The sequence below is a fragment of the Aulonocara stuartgranti genome, assembly GCF_965226115.1.
Source record: "Aulonocara stuartgranti genome assembly, chromosome: 17".
NCBI lineage: Eukaryota > Metazoa > Chordata > Actinopteri > Cichliformes > Cichlidae > Aulonocara > Aulonocara stuartgranti.
In genome coordinates this window covers 38,200,159-38,224,625 of record NC_138953.1, presented here as the reverse complement: position 1 = coordinate 38,224,625, position 24,467 = coordinate 38,200,159, and the positions used below count along the sequence as shown (strand labels likewise).

The window sequence follows — 24,467 nt, the reverse complement described above, 5'->3', positions numbered from 1 at the left end:
TCGTATGGATGGGCCATTGCGAAGGAACTGGATTAACTGTATTTTTAATTAATTACTTAATTAATTAAGTTACTAATTACTTCTCCAAAAAAAGAAATCACTTTACTTTACTGATTACTAATTTTCAAAAGTAATTAGTTACTTTATTACTTAGTTACTTTTAAAAAACATATGCAACCTGAATACATTATAAAGTACTATTGCTTTATAACGTATTCAGGTATCAGCCCAAGTCTATTTTTTCTGCATAATCCATCACATAAAATTGAATCAAATGAAAAAGTATCTTTTAAAACTTAGTATTAGTTTTAATCATGCAGAGTGTACAGCGGATGACAATGTTTTTACAGAATCAAAGTAATGTGAGTACTTCCAACGCTGCATGGTCACACTCTCTCCCGAGCTCCATAGTATCCGTTGATCTACACACGTCTGCTGCTGCCACAGACGTCGCGCGCTCGTATGTCACTCTCACAAATAAAATCACGGTTCAGTAACGCAGTAGCGCTTACAGGAAAGTAGCAGTAATCTAATTTCTCTTTTGCAATAGTAATATTGTACTTCACTTAAAAATTGGAAAAAAGTAATCAGATTACAGTAGTTACTTGCAACGCGTTACTGCTCATCCCTGGTCACCTGTAGGTTATTATTATAGCTTCTAACAAACTGACAGGCTAATATTTTGCCCTCATATCGAGTTTTAAGGAAACTTCCATGTGTTTGACTCCAACAGCAGCAGCGTGCGCTCATCAGTGCACAACAGGGCGAAGTGTGAAAGATGAACAACTACCACAGTATCGTCTTTGTGCTCAGCGTTTATTGTTTTCTTTCTTTCTCTTTTTTTTTTTTACATGTTTTTCCAAACACAGAGAAGTGAGTGTCACACACATCGCAGCCCTTTGTTTCTATCTGTGCTCCAAGAAGTTGGTCCCAGCTTCCTGTTGACATCACAAAGGTTGTCTAAACAGCAAAGTTATCAACACACAGGCCGTCATGTGTCTCAGCCAATCTGACAGTGTCTTAATACAGTAGGACACGCTAATATGACAACCACTAACTACCTGAGATAATTACGTGAAAAGCAATCAGGTGTTTCTTCTAGCTCAGCGTGCTTATGTGATATTAGCGTTGTGCTGCTATTTCTGAGTTATTCTGTATAAAAGTTATTTCAAAGTTTAATTTAAACATAATGAGTGGAAAAGCTGTCAAGTTTTAGAAATTCACCTTAAATAATTTTACAGTACATGTGATTTAGGTGGAAAGGTTTGAGCATCAAAACAACAAAGAGAAAAAACAAACGAGAAATTTGAAAATGGAAAGAGAAAGTATGAAACATTTAACATTTCTGAAGCTTTCTTTAGAAACCTGCATCACCTCTAATCTACATGTTCAGCATGTCTGTCAAAGTTTCTTCATCATTCATATTAAACCTAAAATACTTTAATAGAATCTAACTGGGAAGCTGGTGCTACCAACTCTTTTTCTGGAGCACAGTTCACAAATCATAACTCACATTTTCAGGTACCACTTCTGGAAAATCTTGTTACTAACTCAGCTACATTTTCAGAAAAGTCTAACAATTCCCTTGGAGATAGTGTGGGAAATGGAGTTGATGGTGTGGGTTTGTTGACTGTTCCACTGGTTGAGTCCATGGAAGAAGCTGTGCTGGGAAGGTGCCGTGCAGTGGTTTGACTTAAGATGGTATTTAGTTTGTGTACTACCGATGGTGTCTGTACTACTGCTGCGGTGGGTAATACCAGTGGTTTCCCTACTGCCACGTGTCTTGGTACCACCACAGATTGCTGTGCTAGTCTCGACCCTGATACTCGCTTTGGTACTGTGCCATCAATAAACATGTTTGTGGTCTTGTACTGGATCAGGTACTCGGGGTAAATCTGCTGCTTCTCAAACACCACATATATGGAGGGGTTCATTACATCATTCACACAGCTGTCATAGAAGTTTATGCCCCCTCCATCCTTGGAGGGAGGTCGGCGATAATCAGAGGACCCTTTGGTGAAGTCTCCCACCAGCACCCGTGAGATGAACATGGCTCTCACATCAGTGTCACCGGTGTAGTTGTGGGAGTATCTGGCATCACGGGCAAAGTAACTACCTGTGTTTAGACACCAAAAAAGACGACTGTGAAAAAAATGCATTTGTGGGGAAAGACAGCAGGAACCCTAGTGTCACAAAATCATCTGCAAGACTGAAATGAAAATGTTTTAAATGGATGCTATTCAACATTTCTTCCAATCACCTTTGCCATAAGACGTTCCATGAGTTCCGCAGATTCTCCAGTCAAAGTTGTGGTGACAGATGGTGTCTGCAAATTTGGAGTCAGTGCCATGAAAAAGCTTTTCTTCCCTCACATTTCCTCCTTTGTTTTTGGTCTTCATCTGATTCTTCTGCCTTCAAGTAGGAGACAGAAAAAATGAACTCAAAGGGGTACATGTACAGTAAGTGTGTGAATGTAAAGTCACTCAATCTATGTAGATGTGAGGCAACCAGAACCCGGGGGACAAGAAAGAAAGAGAAAGAAGAAAAGAGAAGTTGGCAACAGAGGGATACTGAAAATCTGCATAATGACCTGATGTAGGAAAAAAAACCCCCAAAGAAAACAGTAGGAAACCACGGTAACAACCAACATAAGCATAAGTAACAGTAAATAATACATATAGAATGTTACTGAGCAGCATACACGACTAGTAATGCACGATATGTTTACAGGCAGCAGCCAACCAAGATAGTGTGTGTCTGTGAGTACCTGCTTGTACACCTGTGTGAACACTTGTGTGTACACGCATAAGGTTTGTTCATGTAAGTGTCCAATAATAGGTTTGGGGAGCCATAGCCCTGCCCCCCAGGACATGAAGCAGGCATGGAGGAGATCCAGGCCCCAGGCATCTACAGGTCCCCCAGAGCATGAAAGCAATGATCATGACACTTTGCATATTAATGATCAAGGAGCTGACCTCACAGCCCATTGCTCATTCATTGGTGCTGGTTTCAGTCACTGTGTAAATGTACTATTTATAAGGTTGGAAGCCTGCGGACAGCTGAGACTGAAGACGTCACTTGGATGAGTGACCAAACGTTTCTCCCACTGAAAACGTCCAGATGAACAGAATCTGGTTTTCCATCGGTGTGTGAATGTTGTTAGTTTGTACTTGAGTTTAGAAGTGCATGTATAAATGTGTGAATTAGGCATGTTGTATACAGTGCTTTGAATACTCCGGGAGAGTAGAAAAGCGATATATAAGAATCAGTCCATTTAACTTTTTGGGGCGGTATACTAAAATGCTACTTACACTGGACAAAGCAGAAAAAAGTCAGATAATATACATGTTGATCTTAGATCAAGCTTCTGGTTCTGAAAATCTACCTTGCACTCATGAAGTCAACCATGAACTACAATTTGTTCATGGGACGCCATCTGTCTGACAGCAAAGCCTTTGGTCATGCATCAGGACAATGATCCCAAGCACAACCGCAAATACACAACAGAATGGCTGAAAAAGAAACAAATCAATATGATGCCCAATGAATGGCCCAGACTCATTCATGAATGAAATGTTGTAGTGGGACCTTAAGAGAGCTGTGCATAAACAAATGTCCACCAAACTCGATGAACTTAAGCAACACGACCCTAAAAGTTAAAAAAAAAATTCTTATCAAACAGGGAAGATTAACGTTTGTGTTTGGCAGTGTGATGGTGTGGAGCTCCGCTCTATCCTCCAAGATGTCAACGCTCACCCCCACAGACTACTTCCAGAATTTGGGAGTGGAGAGGACAGAACAGAAGGGACATGCGACAAATGCTGGTTGAAGGATATGATGTCAGCCCACATACTCAACTCTGCTGCTCAACCTGCAGCTGCATTTTCCACCAATTAAGGGAAAATGAACAGGCTTCCCAGATTGAGATTTATTCCAAGAAGCATTTTTACAACACAAGCCAAACATATTTCATTACTACATTAAATGAAATACGTACAGCTGAAAGGCTTCCCAAAGAGCTTTGTTCTGAATCCTCTCAATGTTGATGATATCACAGCTTTTCATGGTTTCAGAGAAAAGAGCTACAACTTCTCTAAATTCTTCCGAGCTGGGCTGGAGTGAGATTCGCTAGAAGAAAAAACAGGAACATTAAACATTTTCAGTCACAATTATAAAGGAAAAGTAGAATGGAGTGGAGACAAATAACATAATCACAACGCTAACACACAAAATCTGATATGAAAACCTGTAAAGCAGGTTTTTTCAGCAGATAGTGTGAAATATCTGAATTTATTTTCAGTTTTATTTATATATATATATATATATATATATATATATATATATATATATATATATATATATATATATATATATATATATATATATATATATATATATATATATATATATATATATATATATATATATCTCCATCCCCTTCCAGACCATCTCCGAGGCAAGCTTTCCCAGATGAATGTGCCTGACCCCATCTGCCGGTGGATCACTGACTTCCTGACGGACAGGAAGCAGCACGTGAGGCTGGGAAAGAATGTCTCGGACTCCCGGACCATCAGCACCGGCTCCCCTCAGGGCTGTGTTCTTTCTCCTCTGCTCTTCTCCCTGTACACCAACTGCTGCACCTCCACCCACCAGTCTGTCAAGCTAATCAAGTTCGCAGATGACACCACCGTCATTGGGCTCATCTCTGACGGGGATGAGTCTGCCTACAGGAGGGAGGTTGAACGTCTGGTGTCCTGGTGCAGCCACAACAACCTGGTGCTGAATGCCCAGAAGACAGTGGAGAATATTGTGGACTTCAGGAAGCACACAGCCCCACTCCCCCCCATCATCCTGACTGACACCCCCATCACCTCTGTGGACTCATTCCGCTTCCTGGGTACCACCATCACCCAGGACCTGAAGTGGGAGCCCACCATCACCTCCGTCATCAAGAAAGCCCAGCAGAGGATGTACTTCCTGAGGCAGCTGAAGAAATTCAACCTGCCAACACGGACGATGATGCAGTTCTACACTGCAATCATCGAGTCCATCCTCACCTCCTCCATCACCGTGTGGTACGCTGGAGCCACTATCAGGGACAAACAGAGACTGCAGCGTGTTGTGCGCTCTGCTGAGAAGGTGATTGGCTGCAGACTCCCATCTCTGCAGGACCTGTACACCTCCAGGACTCTGCGGCGTGCAGCTCGGATCTCAGCTGACCCTTCTCACCCTGGACACAGTCTGTTTGACCTGCTCCCCTCAGGCAGGAGGCTCCGGTCCATTCGCACCAGAACCTCTCGCCATAAGAACAGTTTCTTCCCCTCTGCTGTTGGACACATGAACAATAACCATATGACTGTACCCGCCACTAACACATGACCCTACGCTGTGTTCACTGCATCATTTCATGTCTGGCACTGATGACCACCTGCACTCATGTATATATCTTTCTACGTAGCACTCTTAATTCTTATTCTCATGTATATCTCATGCACATATCTTTCTTTCTACATAGCACTTTAATTCTTATTGTCTGCACTGAAGCACCGCAGCAATTTCCTAATGTTGTAAACCTCAACATCTGGCAATAAACCCATTCTGATTCATTCATTCATATATATATATATATATATATATATATATATATATATATATATATATATATATATATATATATATATATATATATATATATATATATATATATATATATATATATATATATATATATATATATATATATATATATATATGAAAATAAATAAATATATATATAAAATGGGGTTTTTTTTGGTTTTTTTTACAATACCGAGTATCCTGTTTGAGGGATCTGTGTCTTGTCCCAGGTTTCTGGTATTGGAGTGGAAGTTTGAACCAAAGGCCTTCTGCAGAGAGAAAGGGTTAGAATGACTTTAATTATTGTTTTTAAAGGTTGAAAACACACATCAGATAAATGTAATTAATGATCACTGCGGTAAGCAGACTTCTTTTCTTTATTCAAACTTTTTTAAGTTTTAATTTTAAATGAATAAAATATTTTTCCGTTATAAGCGACAATGAAAAACATCATATTTTTAATTTCTTGCAAATTCCTTGAAAAACAAACCAACGAAAGAAAAAAAAAAACAACCCCAAACTAAAGAATTGTGACTCATGCTGAGGCTCCACACAGACGGGGAAATAACTGTTTGATACCCTGCTGAATTTGTAGGTTTGCTCACTTTACAAAGAAATTAAAATATAAAGTCTCTCATTTTGATGGTCGTTTCATTTTAATGGAGAGATCAACCAAAAATTCAGAAACAAAACCCCCCATTACCGAGTTCTTTGATCTGCATGTCATTGAGTGAAATAAGGATTTGATCCCATACAAGCGAGCCAAATGAACACAGCTAATAAGTGAAACAGAAGAATTTAAGAACAATCAGGGTTGTTCCTACAGTCTTTGAGTCTTATTAAGTTAAGTTACTAAGTAGCTCAACAGTGTCTCTAAGAAACCTGTAGACATCATGTTTTGTGAAATCTTTGTTGACTAAAAAGCTAATATGACCAGTTACTGATATGGCTAGCTACTTATTTACATCTCCATGAGTAAATAGTCACGTTTCGTCTTCTTGAAAGAGATATTTGGCTGTGTCAAAAATTAAATCAGCATTGAAACCCCCCAAAACAACTGCAATTCCTTAAATGGCCACTTGAAGTTAGCTTAAAAAGTTGACCCACTTTTGTGGATAATGTTTACAGCCTGGTACAAAATAATGGTTTTTGTCTCTATAGCAAATTTTATCACCCACGACTACGGGGTGCCGTGAAAATGACAGTTGTCTTCCATGCAATTTGACAAAGCTTCATAGGATCTGCCAGCAAGACCAGGAAAAAACCAAATTCACGAGTGTGGAGCCTGTAGAGATGTGGTCAGACTCAAGGCTGTGCTGCTGAAAAAGGAGCTTCTAAAATGTATCAACACCAGTTTTTGAGTTTTTCAACAAATTTTGCCAATATTTCTATAAACACAAAGATGAAGCCAATTTTATTTTCATTTAAAATTACATGCAGAACTTCCTGAATTCAGAAATTTGAATCAGGCAAATGTTTCATAGGGACAAACATTTTGTGTCATCAGCTGTTGTCAAGTTTTATGTAGCTGTACTCTACATCACAAATAAATATATATATATATATATATATATATATATATATATATATATATATATATATATATATATATATATATTTTTTTTTTTTTTTTTTTTTTTTAAGATTTGTTTCTTTTAGACTTCTATGACCAAGAGAAAACCCGAATGTTGGCATGGTTACCCATCAGTACTGAACAGAAATGTGTTAGGTTTAAGCCAATATCTCTAAATCAAATCCCGTCTCCAACTGGAATTCGAGTGGAGTATCTGTCAGAATGAAGCTGCAGCAGCATTCAAAGATCTCATGATTGAGAAAAAAAAAGGTAAAGGGGTTTGAAAACTTTCTTGCGGGGCTGTTTTTGGGATGACGTACCTGACTCTCTTTGTTAGGACATCTGCAGCAGAGACAAACCGTGGTCGTCTGCACACAAGCCTTTTGGTGCCATAATGCTTGTTTGTCTGCATCATGTCTGACGGGTAAAAAAGTTTAAACTTACATAATAATTATAAAGCCAGCTGTACATATTAGCATTTCTGAAGTCAGCAAACAGAGACAGTTTCCATATTCTTTGTTTACCCTGGAAACTGAGTGAATATGAGTGTGAACCAGCAGTGAACTCCAACACGTCTTTATCATTGGCCAGGAACTTCTCCTCCAGCTTTGTGCTGTTGATGTCTGCTGTTTTATGTCCACTAGTCTGCAAAGCAAGAAAACTGAGCGAGTTTTTGACCTCAAACCTGCACTGGGATATTAATAAAGAACAGTTGATTATAATACCTGAGCTAATCGTAAATCAGCATCATTATAATTCTTTTAGAGACACTTTGTCTTTAAGGAGACCTGAGTGCATCAAGCACTTAAGTACCAAAAAACAGCCTTAAAAAGCTGACCCAAATTTACAGCAGAACTGAATACGCTTACGGGCTGGTACAAAAATGGGTTTTGGTATGTTTTTTTTTTTGCACATTGAAATAACATTGAAACCTAGGTACTAGCTCAGGCTCCTTCCACACCAGAGAAGTGACAATCCATGAACTACAAGCTAGTTTTTGGAAGCTACTCCGCAACTTTTGCTATCTAGCAGCCGAATATGATTCCTGACTGGAAAAGTTTTTTCATATATTTTTTTCATTTAAAATTTCTCCCTGAGTGTAATGGAATCACTGCTGATGCCAGATCAGGATGATATTGTTGGAGGATAGAACAACAACATGAAACACAAATTGAAAAGCACTGAAATGCACAGTAGAGTTCTCCTGTAGGGGAAACAAAGCACTGCAGGCTCAAACTATGAGGGATTTTTCACATTACAAATAGTTTATTTGTGTTTTTCAATAAAACTATTAAATCAGACTCACAATTAGTTACATTTTTTGAATGTGGATACACAGTGGACTGTTAAAGTCGTGCCTTAATGTCTTAGCAATCTGCCAAAATTTCTGCAAACACTCTGTAGTTACTCACAGCGGATGCAAACATGTTCCAACTCCCAAACTCATCCTGCCAGTACCAAAGCCACTCGGTGGTGTGGATGAAGGTCGGCTCAATCACCGAGTTTTCTGTCGAGAGTCGACGCACTTTGTTCCATCCACAGGTCATCGTGTCAAAGTGCACGGCCGGGCTGGTGCTACTGCAAAAAAACAATCAAAGTATTAACATGAAGATGGTCAGTTATGCAAAAACTTTGATGATTTTTATGATTCTTTGTTCAGTATTTTGTGGTGATTTAAACTAAATTTCACTATAATAATTTTGGTGAATAATGTGGTACGTGAAACAAACGCTGCGTGCCTGAAATGACCATTTTAAGAACATTATCTTGCACTGACATCATACAGAGCCAACATCAAAACTTTTTACCCTCATAAAAATTACTATCACATACACTGAGCTTGATTTTAGTTTAAAAGGAGCATTGTTATTTTATCAACACATATTTGAAAAAAAGTGGAAATGCTTAATAGTTCCACTAGATCTTAAAAAACCCTGAGATGTCTGAGTTGCAGAATAAATGTAAGTACCTGTATGAGTTACTGGGGTCACAGTAGTCTCTCTCAATTGTCTCATTATCGGGCAAATCAGTCCACTGGTGTCCCTCTTGGACCTGCCATCGGTACGGCATCTTGTCATGAGCTTTAAAACATCGATCTAAGAAGAAAGAAGAAAGACAGCTGGTCAAAGTCAAGAAAGAACTACATTAACGCCTCAAACGCTTACTAACCATGACTTTCTCACCATCATGTTTGCAGTGACCTTTAATGAAGTACATGCAGATCCCTGTTTTATCTGAAAGAAACAGGAGATATTTCACAGGCTTCATTCAGACAGCAGTTTTAGTTCATCTCCCCACAGAAGTATTTTCAGCTGTTGTTTACCTCTGACAGGCCTCTGTCTATTATTCTGCCATTCTCCACCTTTAGCAGCTTCATCATTGACAGCAGCATTAATGTCACTTAAGGAACGAGCATTTTGAAAACGCTGATGGTTGCCCCTGTTCCTGGTAGCGGCGACAGTGATGTCACTGGTGGGAGAGTTGTCATCGTCACTTTCATTCAGTCTATCGCTGGACCACAGGTCAAAGCCATCAATGTTTGCAGCAATGTTACTAAGTGAACGGGCTCGATGCAGATCTGGGCGGCTGCTGTGGCTTCCTCTGTTTCCTCTAAAGCCTCTGCTGAGCTGATGGCCACCTCTCCCTCTGCCTCTCTGACTTCGTTGACCATGGTCACTGACTCCAGCCAGCTTCAAAGCCTGTTTATTTGCATAAGCAGCCTTCAAGGACTGAAAGAGTGTGTCAGGTACGCCTCTAGCTTTCAAAGCTCTGAATGGCTGTGGAGCATTAAAATCGTGGTTCTTCCAGCAGCTGCATTCACGGCTGATGTAGTTCTCACAGATGTGGAGCCTCCTGCAACCATCACCATCCTGACACCGGCCGAACTCTCCATCACCATTGTTGTAGTTGTAGCATATCTGATGGAGAAAGGGGGAAAAAGGGGAGTTACAATAGTATACTGTATATAAAAGATGAATATAGCCATCGTGATGTCCAACTTCTTTATTTGTATTTTTTCCAACTTTATTTTTATTCAACAGGAACATTAACATTTACACAGACACAACAAGGGAAAAAAGGAAAAAAAGAAAAGCAAACAACAAAATTTTAAAAAATAGAAAGGGGGGGGGGGGATTCACCCAAGGCAATGTGAAGTTACTAAAATGTAATTTTTCCACTTGGAGATATACAGTGTATCTTGCTCGTTTATATATACACCTACATCTATGTACATACTCACACACACTTTCAAGTATCTACATACCATTCCACCCGCTCCATTACACCTAGGGCTGCCACAAACGATTACTTTGATAGTCGACTAATCAGATCATCATCCATTGGACGTAAAACTACAGCTTATTGCACCAGCAGCATCTGCTCTTATATAACTATCATTAGCTTACAGCTTTAAGTGTGTAAGGTCTGTGCTAACTAAAAATAAAGACAAGATGATAGTTTATTACATTTTAATGAAATTTGCAGATTGTTTCGGTGAAGTTTAATAAACTCCTTGCTATCTAAAATATAACAGGACACCGGAGTAAATTCTCGAGCATCTCACACTTCTGATAATCAGCTGTCTGCTTGATGTTTATTCAGCTGTGTAAAAACTATTGTTGCGGCTACTCCAACCAATGGCCGCGGCAGGCTAAACATGAGGACACCTGATGACGCGCAACAATTAACGCACAAAACACTTCTGTAACATTTGCTTCTTTATTTACACATGCAACCGTCCAATATATACACATCGGCACATAGGATTAACTATCAAACAAACGCACAGATTGCACAAACAAATAACTACAACTCGTCGATAACTGTACTAACCATTGTCCAATTACAACCTGGTTTATGGCATTAATTAGTACTCCGATATACAAACACCATCAAGTTCCAGTTAAAATACAACAAAATCATTCAAGTTACGCTCAAGTTGTGCTCTGTTGCGCTCTGTTGCGGTATGTTGCGGTCAACAGAAAGTTTTGCCTCGTGCTCACCCTACCTTCTGCTCATCACATCAGGTGCTGTGTACAAGTGAGTGCAACCACCTTCACCTTATACCACACCCATGAGACACGCCCCACACCCATGCACCAATACAGTGAGTCCACTTAAACCAACCCATTTAGTCAGACGGAAACAACTCATATGGCTCCTACATACCGGCCCCTAATTATTTTAGAGCAATAATTACAGCATACTTACCACGTAGGAGACACTAATAAACATAATCAATCTTTTATCAAACATTCAAAAATACAATTTCAATTCCAAATAAATAAATATACCTTAATGCAAATAGATATTTAAAAAATGTCAATTTTCATGACTCTTCTGCTTCCTGTAGAAGACACACTTTAGTGATCGGCCTGTCCAAACAACCAGTCTTTGTCTTAACACGAACCCGACGTACAAGTCCTTTACTGTCAGAAATCGCTTCCACAATCCTTCCAGTCACCCAAGAGTTACGAGGCGCAGAATCATCGACAACGATAACCACATCCCCAGGAATGAAGTTCCGTCCGATTCTCTGCCACTTCTGACGCTCTTGAAGCTGGGGCAGGTACTCCTTGACCCAGCGCTTCCAGAACAGGTCAGACATGTACTGTACTTGCCTCCATCGACGTCGTCCATACACGTCCCCCTTCTGAAACACTCCTGGTGGTATCAATGGCTTGGTCTTAAGCAACAACAGATGGTTAGGAGTCAAGGCCTCCAAATCATTAGGATCAGTAGAGGCTTTAGTTATTGGTCTACTGTTCACAATAGCCTCTGCCTCACAAAGAACTGTACAAAGGCCTTCTTCGTCCAAATTCTGCACTTTCAAAATGGAATTTAACACCTTCCTAACAGACCTTATGAGACGTTCCCAAACACCGCCATGATGGGAACCAGCAGGAGGATTAAAAATCCATTTAATGCCCTTTTGCAGCAGCATCTCCTGAATCTGTGCCTGATTCCATCCTTCCACTGCCTCTCTCAACTCGCGTTCACCACCCACAAAGTTGGTACCATTATCCGATCGTATCTCCAATACCTGACCTCGCCTTGATATAAATCGACGAAGCGCATTAATAAAAGAATCTGTGCTTAAAGATGACAATACCTCCAAATGCACAGCTCTCACAGCCAGGCATGTAAAGATAATTCCATATCTCTTTACTTCACACCTTCCACGCTTAACTTGAAAAGGTCCGAAACAATCCACTCCAACCCGAGAAAATGGAGGTTCATCGGGTGAGATGCGATCTTGTGGAAGGTCTGCCATCATCTGATATCCTGATGCTGCATGAAGTCTGCGACACACTATGCATTTAGCCAAAATCCTCCTTATGGCAATGCTTGCACCTGGAACCCAATACCTTTGCCGCAATTCGGACAGCATGTGGTTACGTCCACCATGCCCTATTTTCTGATGTACATGTTGAAGTATTAGGTTAGTAATATGCAGATCCCTGGCTATAATTGTTGGATGCCTTGCATCTTCAGGCATAGCTGCCCTACTAAGCCTACCTCCAACTCTCAACACACCATTCTCAAATTTAGGATTAAGCCTATAGAGCTCACTACTCTTCTTCACCCTGTCACCCCTCTGCAACCTACTGATTTCATCTGAATATCTCCTTCTTTGACAAAAGCAAAGAACTGCATTCTCTGCCTTGTTAAGCTCTTCTACCGAAAGAAATCCTTTAGCAGCATGGTCCTTGACAGTTTGCAACTCTCTTTTAAGCCTTTCCTCAAGATTTTCTTGAGTCACGCTTGATGCAAAGCTTTCTTCCAGCTGTTTCCTCTTTTTACTAAGTTCCTGCAACAAATCTTTGAATCTAAGAACCCATGCAACCATCCTTTTTAGACGAGTCCACGAAGAAAAATAAGTAATGAACTTCATCACCCCATCTTTGCATTCGTTTGTACCAACAGCATTGACTAAAACAGTCGTTTTAATCTCTGGATCATTTATGGAGCTCTTTCCAAAATCAAGATTCACTGGCCAATTAATTTCTGGTTCAACAAGGAAGTTTGGCCCTGACAACCAAGAATCATCCCTCAAAAAGGTTTGCACCTTAACCCCCCTGGAGGCTAGATCAGCAGGATTACATGATGTATTAACATATTTCCACTGGGAAGGTTTGGACACTTTAAGTATCTCGGTCACCCGGTTTGCTACAAACACTTTAAACCTTGAGGTTTCATTGCTGATATACCTTAACACCGAGGTACTATCAGTCCAGAATATCGACTCCTGCAAATGCATTTGCAGCTCTTTTTTTCCACATCTTATCCATTCTACTCGCAACTAAGGCAGCTGTCAATTCCATGCGAGGAATGGAAGTTTGTTTTAATGGAGCCACTCTTGCTTTACCCATTATAAACGCACAATGCACTTGATTCTGGGTACTGCGCAACAGCAGATAAGTGACTGTGCCATAACCCTCCTCGCTTGCATCTGCAAAGTGATGTAACTGAGCAGAAGCAACGTCTCCAAAATCAGAAGGTTTAAGGCACCGGTCGACCTTAAAATCTGCAAGAAGGCAAAGATCATTTAGCCAAACTGTCCATTCTTGTTCAACAGTAACTGGCAACACATCATCCCAACCCCAATGACTTCTGCATAGTTTCTGAAGGATCAACTTAGCAGGCAGCACCACAGGTGCCAAAAACCCTAATGGATCGTAGATTGAGCTCACAAGGGACAATATCCCTCTCCTTGTTGGAGGTTTGTTTTTCAGTGTGATCTTAAACTTGAATGTATCCGATTGGATACACCACTGTACACCCAGTACTCTCTCTACCGGTAACACATCACTATCCAAATCCAGATCCTTCATCTCCTTGGATCGCTCCTGTTGAGGTATAGCAGCAAGCACTGCTCTTCTGTTGCTAACCCACTTTGTGAGCTTAAAGCCTCCTTTAGCACAAAGAGCAACAAGTTCCTGATAGAGCCTCACTGCCTCCTCTTCAGAACCAACAGAGATAAGGCAATCATCCACATAGAAGCTATGTAAAACATTGTTGACAACCTCTAGTCTAAAATGATCTCTGTTGTCCTCTGCACATTTCCTCAAGGCAAAATTCGCACAACTTGGGGATGAAGTAGCTCCGAAGAGGTGTACTTTCATTCTATATTCCACCAGATCCTGACTATGATCTCCGTCCGGCCACCACAGAAACCTTAACAGATCTAAGTCATCTCTTTGTACTCTGACCTGATAAAACATGGATTCAATATCTGCCATGAGCACCACATGTTCTTTTCGGAATCTGGTTATGACCCCGACTAGCAAGCTAGTGAGAACTGGGCCTTCCAGAAGTTGTCCATTCAGAGACACTCCCTGAAACGAAGCACCACAATCAAAGACAACTCGTAACTACTTCTTCTGTGGGTGATACACCCCATGATGTGGAATATACCATAATCCTCCATCACAGCGATCGAACTCTTCAACAGGCACCTTCTCTGCATACCCTTTAGAAATGACTTCAGTCATAAAACTGGTGTATTCGTCATGAAATGAACCATTCCTAATAAACTTTCGTTTAAGGCTCAGAGCTCGCTGTTCTACAGCCTTCCTATTATTTGGCATGTTTACCTGATTGCATCTAAAAGGCAAACCAATGGTGTAATGACCATCAACCAACTTAGCAGAATCCATCACTGACTCCATAAACTGCTGGTCTTCTCTAGACAAAGCCAACTGCTCATCTTGAATACATTCTGGAAAGTCAGTCTTCATTTGACGTTTCCACAGTTCATCCAATCTTGCTACGGAAATCCTATTAACACTCACATCAAAAATGTCAGTATTACAATCCTCTCTGAGAGGACCATTCACCGTCCAACCCAGCATAGTTTTTACTGCATAGGGACCTCCATCTTGACTTCTAATAACATCCCATGGCTCCAAAGCCTTGGGCACATTGGTCCCGATCAACAGGTCTACCCCGGAATTTATCTCCAGTATGTTAATATGGCGCAAATGTGGCCATCTTTCGAGATCTTCCTGTCGGGGAATATTACGTTGATGAACAGGCATGCTTTTTTGAGTAAATAAGTCAGGCAAATCACAGTAATTATCTAAACCCAAACCAGCTACTTCCAAATCTGAAACCACATAGCTACTGACCATTTTCTCCTGACCCATTGTCCGCAAAAGAATGCCAGTTTTCCTTCCTGAAAGATTTAGCCTATTCATGAGTGCTTCCGTACAAAATGAAGCTGAACTCCCAGGATCCAGAAAAGCATAGGTTACCAATGACTGAGTACCTTTCTTAGACTTCACTCTAACTGGTATTACGGACAGAGCACTATTTTGCTCACCGGCCCCAGTAACACCACTGCTTTGCACAGCACAAGAAGGACCTTCATCTGATGGTTCTCTCCCTCCTATAGTTTGCACTGCGACACTTTCCCTCCGCTTGGAGTGAATATGTAAGAGTGTGGGGTGTTTCTGGCTACAAACTTTACACAAGAGACGTTTCCTACAGTCTCTGCTTCTGTGCCCAATGCGCAGACAACCATAACACACACCATTCTCTTTCAAAAAAGATAATCTTTCACAGTGTAACTTTCTTTCAAATGAAGGACACAAATCCAACATATGCCCTGCTCCACAAAACAAGCAAGCCTTCGTCACAACTGAACCATTTTCTCGCCTCAGTGCTGGCTCAATCTTCCCTTCCACCTTGGCCACTGTAGTAGCAAAACTACTCCGCTTAGCCTTGGGGTACAACTGAGGCTTACTATTCCTCGCATCTTTTCTGGTGGCTGTCGGAGGATCCTGTATATCTCCAAACAATGGATCACTTGCAATCTTAACTTGCCTTTCAACAAACTCAACGACATCGCAAAAAGACACTTTACGTCGAAATCTCTCCTGTAGATCGCAGACAACATTCCTCCACTTATCCCTGAGCTTGTAAGGCAACTTTTTTATAACTGCTTGCATATTAGCAGAGACATCCAACTCATGCAAGGACTCAACGTCCCCCATTGCATTGCAACATTGCCTTAACAAAAACCCATATTCCTGCAAAGCCTTCACATCATCAGATTTTATAGACGGCCATTTACTGACCCTTTCGACGTAGGCAGCAGCAATTTTCAGCGAATTGCCAAAGTTCTCTTGGAGCAAAGATTTAGCTTTAGCATATCCATACTCAGCAGGCATATAATGACAGCTTCTGACCATTTCTCTTGGATGGCCTCTAGTGTATTGCTCGAGAAAATATAAACAATCCTTAGCACTGTGAGCTTGACTCTCCACCATGTGCTCAAAAGCTCTCATGTTTGATATTGCAAAGGATCGCCATCAAATAACTGAATGTCACGTCTTGGTAACAAAAACAGAGACTGCTGCTCAGCTAATAAAGTTGTAATTTCATTTTGTTTCTTCAAAACTGTGACTAAATGATCATGACCCTCACCACCTTGCCCTGTATGTGTGAGAGGTTTTGATTGTGCGTGGGACTGTGAAATCATCTGAGTAGTTGAAACTGCACCTGGAAATACTTGATGCAACTTAGTCTCTGCCCTTTCCAACGAAACGACCTTGGGTTGAAAAGTATTTTTAAACTTGGGCCTTACATCCAATACCTGTGCTTGATGATCACTAGCATCCACACCCTGATATGGTTGTTCTGGTAACACAGGTTTGAACGTCGGAGCATTAGGATTTAAAACGGCTAAACGCCCCTGCTCTCGTTCTAAATACGAATTCATTCCATCGGATTTAACATTAGCAGCACTTGAGACTCGGGACATTTCAGAAGTTTTTAAAACATTCACCTTTGCTGCTGAGGCTGCTATTTCAGTTTCCAAGTCAAGCAGCTCCTTTCTTTTCTTAAGCTGTATTTCTTGTTCTTCCAAAGCATGCTTTTCTTTCAACAACCTCTGTCGAACAAGAAGGGCAGCCATGTCAGCCTCTGCCTTTATGCGTGCTGACAAGGCAGATGAAACCATTGAGCCACTGAGTGATGATCTGCTTTTCCTACTTTTGTTTCCAACATTAGAGATGCTATCACTTGGATTAACATCATCTATCGCAGCACCTTTACCAACATTCCCGGTCTGCCTAGAAACACCAGAACCATTTCCAGCAGGTAATGGATCAGAGGAATCAACACCAGGTGGATTTAAATCTGGCAAATCAAGCTCAGACACCTGATTTTTGCTCTGAGGGTTTCCCTTTGCATCATGAAGCCATTTCTTTATCTCCTCCATAAACTCAGTATTATGTGCTCGCACACTTATGAACCAAGCAGTTTGTTTTTCTTGCTCTGCTTGAGGAAGCAAAGGAAGCAAGGTTTCATGCAGATGAGTCGCCTCTTTAAGCAACACAGACAAATTCTCTAACTGAGCCTGAACAGTTGAAACATTATCCTCATATTGCTTTAACTCTTTAATAATTTTTATGACCTTTTTAATTTTATTAATCTTAGTGTGACGTTCTGTTTGCAGTCTTTCAATCTGATTCTCCAAAGCCTTAGCAGTCGGTTTTGGCTGTCTTTTCTTTCCATCCACATCACCACATTGTGTTAATTGGTGTGTCTCCATTTTTCTTCAAAACATTACGAAATCCAAACGCTGAACTGCACCTATGCCACCCAGCCTCATTCCAACACCTCAACTTGATGACGTTCACTTCATAAACCCTGGCCATACACAATTGACAGGAGCAATATCCCCCACTAACTGCCTATTAAACCTAACTAACTTAACCTAGTCTTCCGTACATACTAGCGGTGGGTATTTATGTACCTCCATACCGTCAGCTGTGAGGAAGACAAACTGTCTTAAACACAAACTGCGGCGGTACTCCCAAGCCAATGGCTTCAGCCGCCTGATGCACAAATACTAGAAAGCAAATCAGTACAACGCCTTGTGCAGCTGTACTGCTAAAACCTAACAGGGGAACAAAACTCCTGAACAAAATGCGCTAGTGTAGCCAAAGGCTTAATCTAAAGGCGGGTGGACAAAGGCAACAGCAAACTACAAAACTATCATCAATAAAACTCAGCTCTTCATAAATAATCCAATAAAACCTAAAAAGAGCTCTTTCTGTTGACATTTGTTGCGGCTACTCCAACCAATGGCCGCGGCAGGCTAAACATGAGGACACCTGATGACGCGCAACAATTAACGCACAAAACACTTCTGTAACATTTGCTTCTTTATTTACACATGCAACCGTCCAATATATACACATCGGCACATAGGATTAACTATCAAACAAACGCACAGATTGCACAAACAAATAACTACAACTCGTCGATAACTGTACTAACCATTATGTCCAATTACAACCTGGTTTATGGCATTAATTAGTACTCCGATATACAAACACCATCAAGTTCCAGTTAAAATACAACAAAATCATTCAAGTTACGCTCAAGTTGTGCTCTGTTGCGCTCTGTTGCGGTATGTTGCGGTCAACAGAAAGTTTTGCCTCGTGCTCACCCTACCTTCTGCTCATCACATCAGGTGCTGTGTACAAGTGAGTGCAACCACCTTCACCTTATACCACACCCATGAGACACGCCCCACACCCATGCACCAATACAGTGAGTCCACTTAAACCAACCCATTTAGTCAGACGGAAACAACTCATATGGCTCCTACAACTATAACTTTAATCTCAGCCAAACCGATTTACTCAGGAACAAATAAAATACTGAAAAAAAGCCAAACAATAACATTTTTAACTTATCTAAGTGACTTATGTATGTTTAACCTGAGTAGCGAAAGATGAAAATGATTTGCCGGGAGTCCGGTGTTCTCACGGCGCTAGTGAGCCTTGCCCCCGGCTAGCTATCGAGCTAGTGGGTAACAGACGTCTCCGAAAACGTCGGAGCGCTTTTGAAAATATGCGGTGTCTTGATAAACTGAGCAGATATTTGAGGTTTACACAGCTACATTCTCGCCTGAAAATGTGTTAAATGTTTATTCTGTGACCCAGAAAGAATAATAAGAGTAATATTAAAACTAACTAGCTGCCGCCATTGTTGGAAACTGAGCTGGGCTGCGCTATGAATTCTGGGACACAGCTTCTTCTTCTTCGGGGTTTAACGGCAGCTGGCATCCTTGTACATGCAGTGCTGCCATCTTCTGTTTCAGTCCGTTATTACACTCTTAAATCCTACTACTCATTCCTGCGTCTTTTGGGATCTTACAAAGCTTCAAATGACGGGTCGACTATCAAAATCGTCGACGACTTATTTAATAGTCGACGTAATCGTGACTAGTCGACTAATCGTGGCAGCCCTAATTACACCCTATTCCAGTTTTAGGGGAACCTTTTGAGGACATACTCATTGACTGTGTTGGTCCACTTCCTAAAACAAAATCGGGACACCAGTATCTTCTGACTTTGAATCCATTGTTAAGGCGCTGATGAACTTCTTTTCTACTTTTGGGTTGCCGAAATCTGTCCAAACGGACCAAGGCTCTAATTTCATGTCTCGGATTTTTGCTCAAGTTTTGCGATCACTTGGTATTAAACATCACAAGTCTAGTGCATATCATCCGGAGTCGCAAGGTGCACTCGAGCGTTTTCACCAGACATTGAAATCTATGATGCGGAAATTTTGCCTTGAGTCTGGAAAGGAATGGGATGAGGGGCTGCCGCTGCTTCTTTTAGCGGCGAGGTTAAGCGTGCAGGAGTCGCTAGGATTTAGCCCTGCTGAGCTGGTGTTCGGTCACACACTGTGTGGCCCGTTGCAACTACTCAAGGAGAATTTTCTGTCTGACATAGATGCTCCTAAGGAAAATGTGTTGGATTATGAGAGTTCTTTTAGAAAGTGTTTGCATAAAGCATGCGCAATCGCACGCTCTTGTTGCAGCGCAGGGAAAGATGAAAAGGAAGTTTGATAAGAAAGCTGTGCAAAGGAAATTTGAGGTTGCTGACAAAGTTTTAATACTTCTACTCCTTCAGTGGTCCGTATACAGTGCAGGCGGACTGAGCGAAGGAAACAGTGTTGTGTGTGTCATATCAATATGATGAAGCCTTACTTTGCTAGTGGTGTATCAACAGTTGCGACTGTGGGGGTGCCAGTTTCCAAAACCTGTATGACCTGGTAAGTGATGATTTGGTTTTCGGTTGTGCTGAGGGCTGCGCACGACTTAGAAACTCTGAAATCCTAAGTGATCTAAGGACACATTTAAAGGATGCTGTTCAAAGTGACGTGTGTCGGTTGATTGAGAATCATCCTAATCTTTTCTCTGACACTCCTTCCTGTACCACTGTGCTGGTGCATGATATCGATGTGGGGGACCACCCTCCAATCAAACAGCATGCCTACCGGGTGAATCCCACTAAACGTGCCATTTTCCAGACAGAAGTTTCTCATCCGTTGGAAAATCATCTTGCTGTTCCTAGCTCTAGTGCGTGGAGTCCCCCCGTGTCTCCTAGTGCCTAAAGCAGATAAAACCCCGCGGTTTAGTATGAGTTTTCGGAAGGTGAACAGCGTGACCAAACCTGACTCCTATCCTCTTCCCAGAATGGAAGATTGTGTCAATATGGTCGGTTCTGCGAAGTTTGTTACTGTTACGCCACATTCCAACGCTCATGAATATCGTGCTGGGAAGCGTTCTCCATTGTGAAGTGTATTTAGATGATATTGTCGTCTATTCAGACACCTGGTCAGAGCATAAACGTTCACTGATGTGTTCCATCGCTTGGAAAGGGCATCCCTCGCCCTCAATCTCGCCACGTGTGATTTTGGCAAAGCCACTGTGATGTATCTAGGGAAACAGGTGGGTCAAGGACAAGTGCACCCTACTTTGGCAAAAATCCCTGCCCCTTGTACTAGGCGTGAGCTCCGCCATTTTCTCGGCATGGTGGGCTACTACCAGGGTTTCTGTCGAAATTTCGCGGAAGTGTGAATACTGGGTAGGATATGATACTGGTTTCACACCAGCACATTTGGATGGGGTGTTTAGAGAATTTACAGCATACTGTAAAATCTCAACCAACACAGACATGGACAGCTTCCTACAACTCAGTGAAACTTACAGGTTAAATAAAACAGACTTTTACAGATAATTACAACTGAGACACCGTTTTAATAAAAATATTAAAGTTGCAAGGGAGGATTCTGAGGAGGCGGGCCTCATTGACATGTTTGTCGACACCTATAAAGGTAAAGTACATAAAAGGCTGATCTCGAAACTGTGCTCATGTTTACAATCACTTAAAGAGGACTTAAGGACTTAAAGAGAGAGAAGGAAGTGATATTTCTTCATGTGTATCGTGTGATTTCCAAATCACACGATACACATGATTTTGACCTACACCCGTTTTCAGACTTTGGCTCGTGTGATTAGGTAGAGGATTATTAGGGGGTCCATTGTCCCTTTTGGGGGGGACACTCCCACAGGGCTTAAATCTGGGACTCTCCACATTTGACCTTAGAACTGAAGAAGCTTTTCGGATGAGAGGTGAAATGTCTTCAAGCAACTTAAAGAAGTCCAGACACCTTTTCTTTCCAGGCTCCTTAGACTTTGCTCTAAATGGTTCCAAGAACTACAAGGTTAACTGTTTACTGAGGTCAGCGGTCAGTGTGAGATCATTTTCACATAAACTTCTATACAACAGGACGTCTTCTCTCATTTTTTATATTGTTGTTGTTCAAAGCAGTAATGTTTTGTGAAGTCGATGGAGGGCTTGCTTGATCAACAGATCCAGTATTTAATAAAGTTACACTTAAGCTTGCGTATAAAAACTTGTCAGGAAAAGTGGAGGACAATACAGATTAAATAATTAAATTAGTGAGGTAACAATCAGTTACAGAACAAGAAAAAAAAAGAAAATTAAATAATTGAAAGCTGGGAGTAAAATCAGCTGGAAGATGCCAAATATCAGAAAAGGTGACAGTTCATTTTAATGCAAACTAACTTGTCCGGTTCATGCTGTGTGTTGTTAGACTTACATCAGGAAGAACTGTGTGGTCACTCTGCAGCAGCAGGGTGCACAGCTCCTCTCGGCTCAGGCTCTCCAGCTCATGCTCCCTCAGAAGTCTTTGGTTATGCTCAGAGGTCAGCTCATGGGAGAAGCTGCAGCCCCTCCTGTTATAACAGAATCCACACAGCTGAGTCATGACTGGGCGTGCTAGCATTTATTTGCTCAGTTAAGAATAAAAAAACCAAAAACAGCGTCATATGAGACAGCTGTCTTTGTGTAATGATTAATAAGGCTTATCTGCATGGTACAAAGTCAGCGGTTAGGTTCAGGACAAACAGCCACCCTGATAACTCTTAGAAACAGTACGACATCAATGTGAAAACTAAGTTTGAAGTTTAGGGAAACATGCTTGGGAAACAGGATTAGCCCAGTACTAGATTGTTTTCTATGTGGCTGGGTAGACGCAGCAGCCGCTTTAGTTTTTATTTTTCATAGTAAACTTTGCTGATGTTGGAAAATCTTTCTGTTCTGTGGATGAACGTAGCCATGTTCTTTTCACTGTCACTCTTTTTACTCATTTCAAAGCTAAGCTTCAGTCTAAAAGACAACCAGAGAGCAACTTTTCCTACTGGCCCTCAAAGCCACATTTTGTTACTTGTTTAGGTTAGCTTTTTGAATAAATGTGTCAAACTGCTGTAAATTGTCGGATTTTCCTAACAATACCTAAAGGCACCATCAGTGTCCTGGACTTTAAACCTGTTGATTTTACAACCATATGTGATATAACACTCCCTAAATAAGCTCTGTTACTTACTTTTAAGTCCAGTATATTTACCTGAGCTGAGTGAACTGACAGAATCCGCTGAAGAGGATGTTTTTGCACAGGTGCAGACCCCTGCATATCCCCAGACAGTCTTTCACTCTGCAAAGTCTCAGGCGGGTCCTGGCCACCACCTTCGGCTGTCCGTTTGGACAACACGAAACAAATTTCTCTCGGTTACAAATGATCTCCGACAACTTCGTGGGATCTCCGGAAAACAGATTATACACTAAATCCTCCGTGTTGACTGCTCCTTGGCCGGCGCAGATCATTCTCAGTATTTCCGTCTCCATCGTGTCCGAGCTCTGCCTGCGTTTCCTTCCACCTGTGACATTAAACTGACGAAAGCCTCATTTCTGACGACTGGAAAGCGAAACTCAACAACCTTTAACCTGGACGGATGCTGTAATGCTGCTGTTTTCCACTCTGAGTCGTCGCCGCGCTGTATGACCTCCATACATCCCACACCTCGGCTTTCTTCTACTTCACAGCTGAAACATTTCCAGTAATGAAACATGCCATGAAGATACAGGATCTATATAATACAGAAAATTCGCAACAAAAACATTTAGAATTTATTGAAAAACAAATGTTATGCCAGACTTTCCATCAAACCTTTGAGGTGAACATTTGGATTTTTAGCTGCTAAATTCTAAATGCAGGCTGTCTGCTGTTTGCAGCTTGCAGCGAGGGTTATATGGGGGACCAGAACAGTCAAATTAATTTTGTAATTCTTTTATTTATTTAGACATAAATAAAGTGTGCGTCAATATTGTAAAATAAATGATTATTACATTAATAAATATTCAAATCAATTTCTAAAACATAAAAAATAACTCAATAAAAAACACATTTTAGAATTCCAAAGGGAAAAAAGATTCAAAATCTTTTTAAAGTACAATTTAAAAAAGAGAAACGAGTAAACAGAATTAAAGGGAAATGGATAAAAAAAAAACCCCCAAAGATTTATTTTGACCTTTTCTATCCTTAATAGTTTAAAATTACCAAATGTATTAGCTTTGGGATTAATTAAGGGATTAGCACTTGGATTAGCTATCAGATTAAATGTCAGATTAGCTATTCCATTTAACATTTGGAAAAAGCAATGCAAGTTCATCATGCCGTGCGATGTAAGGAGCTCTCCAACTGGTTACAGAGACACAGTCTGGCTGCCTTGATAACTAGCTAGGGACGATGATGCATACAGAGAGAAGGTGCAGTGGCTGGCACTTTGGTGCAATGCCATAATCTCTTAATGTTGACAAAACAAAAGAGCTGATCGTTGACTTTAAGAAGGCCGAGGCTGTCCATCTCCTGCTCAGCATTGCTGGTGTCACAGTAGAGAGAGTGAAGAGCACCAAATTCCTCAGTGTTCACATCACAGAGGACCTGTCCTGGACCAGCAACACCAAATCAGTGACAAAAAGGGCCCAGCAGTGACTGCACTTCCTGAGACGACTGAAGTAGGTGCACCTCCCTAAACCCATCCTTATGTATACAACTATATGTGACTGAATTACAACAACTCTGCAAAGATGAGTGGGTCAAAATG

The 24,467-nt window shown here is 41.1% G+C and overlaps 1 protein-coding gene across 4 annotated transcripts; it reads right to left on the bottom strand.

Annotated features, from left to right (window-relative positions):
* Positions 1-797: 797 nt before the first annotated feature.
* Positions 798-23,614, bottom strand: LOC309692132 (protein mono-ADP-ribosyltransferase PARP12-like). 4 transcript variants are annotated; one of them, XM_082510352.1, is made up of 13 exons: positions 23,531-23,614; positions 22,931-23,406; positions 22,124-22,259; positions 9,513-10,107; positions 9,373-9,423; positions 9,159-9,285; positions 8,602-8,767; positions 7,714-7,834; positions 7,510-7,606; positions 5,810-5,885; positions 3,998-4,128; positions 2,261-2,412; positions 798-2,116 (listed from the first exon to the last, which is right to left on the bottom strand). In XM_082510352.1, the coding sequence occupies exons 2-13, from the start codon at positions 23,206-23,208 to the stop codon at positions 1,518-1,520; spliced, it is 2,529 nt and encodes an 842-aa protein (XP_082366478.1). In that variant the 5' UTR covers positions 23,209-23,406; positions 23,531-23,614; the 3' UTR covers positions 798-1,517. The 4 variants fall into 4 exon arrangements, with proteins under 4 accessions (XP_082366478.1, XP_082366477.1, XP_082366479.1 ...); XM_082510351.1 differs by having other exon boundaries at positions 22,931-23,601; XM_082510353.1 differs by having other exon boundaries at positions 8,602-8,764; positions 22,931-23,601.
* Between the last annotated feature and the right edge of the window lie 853 nt (positions 23,615-24,467).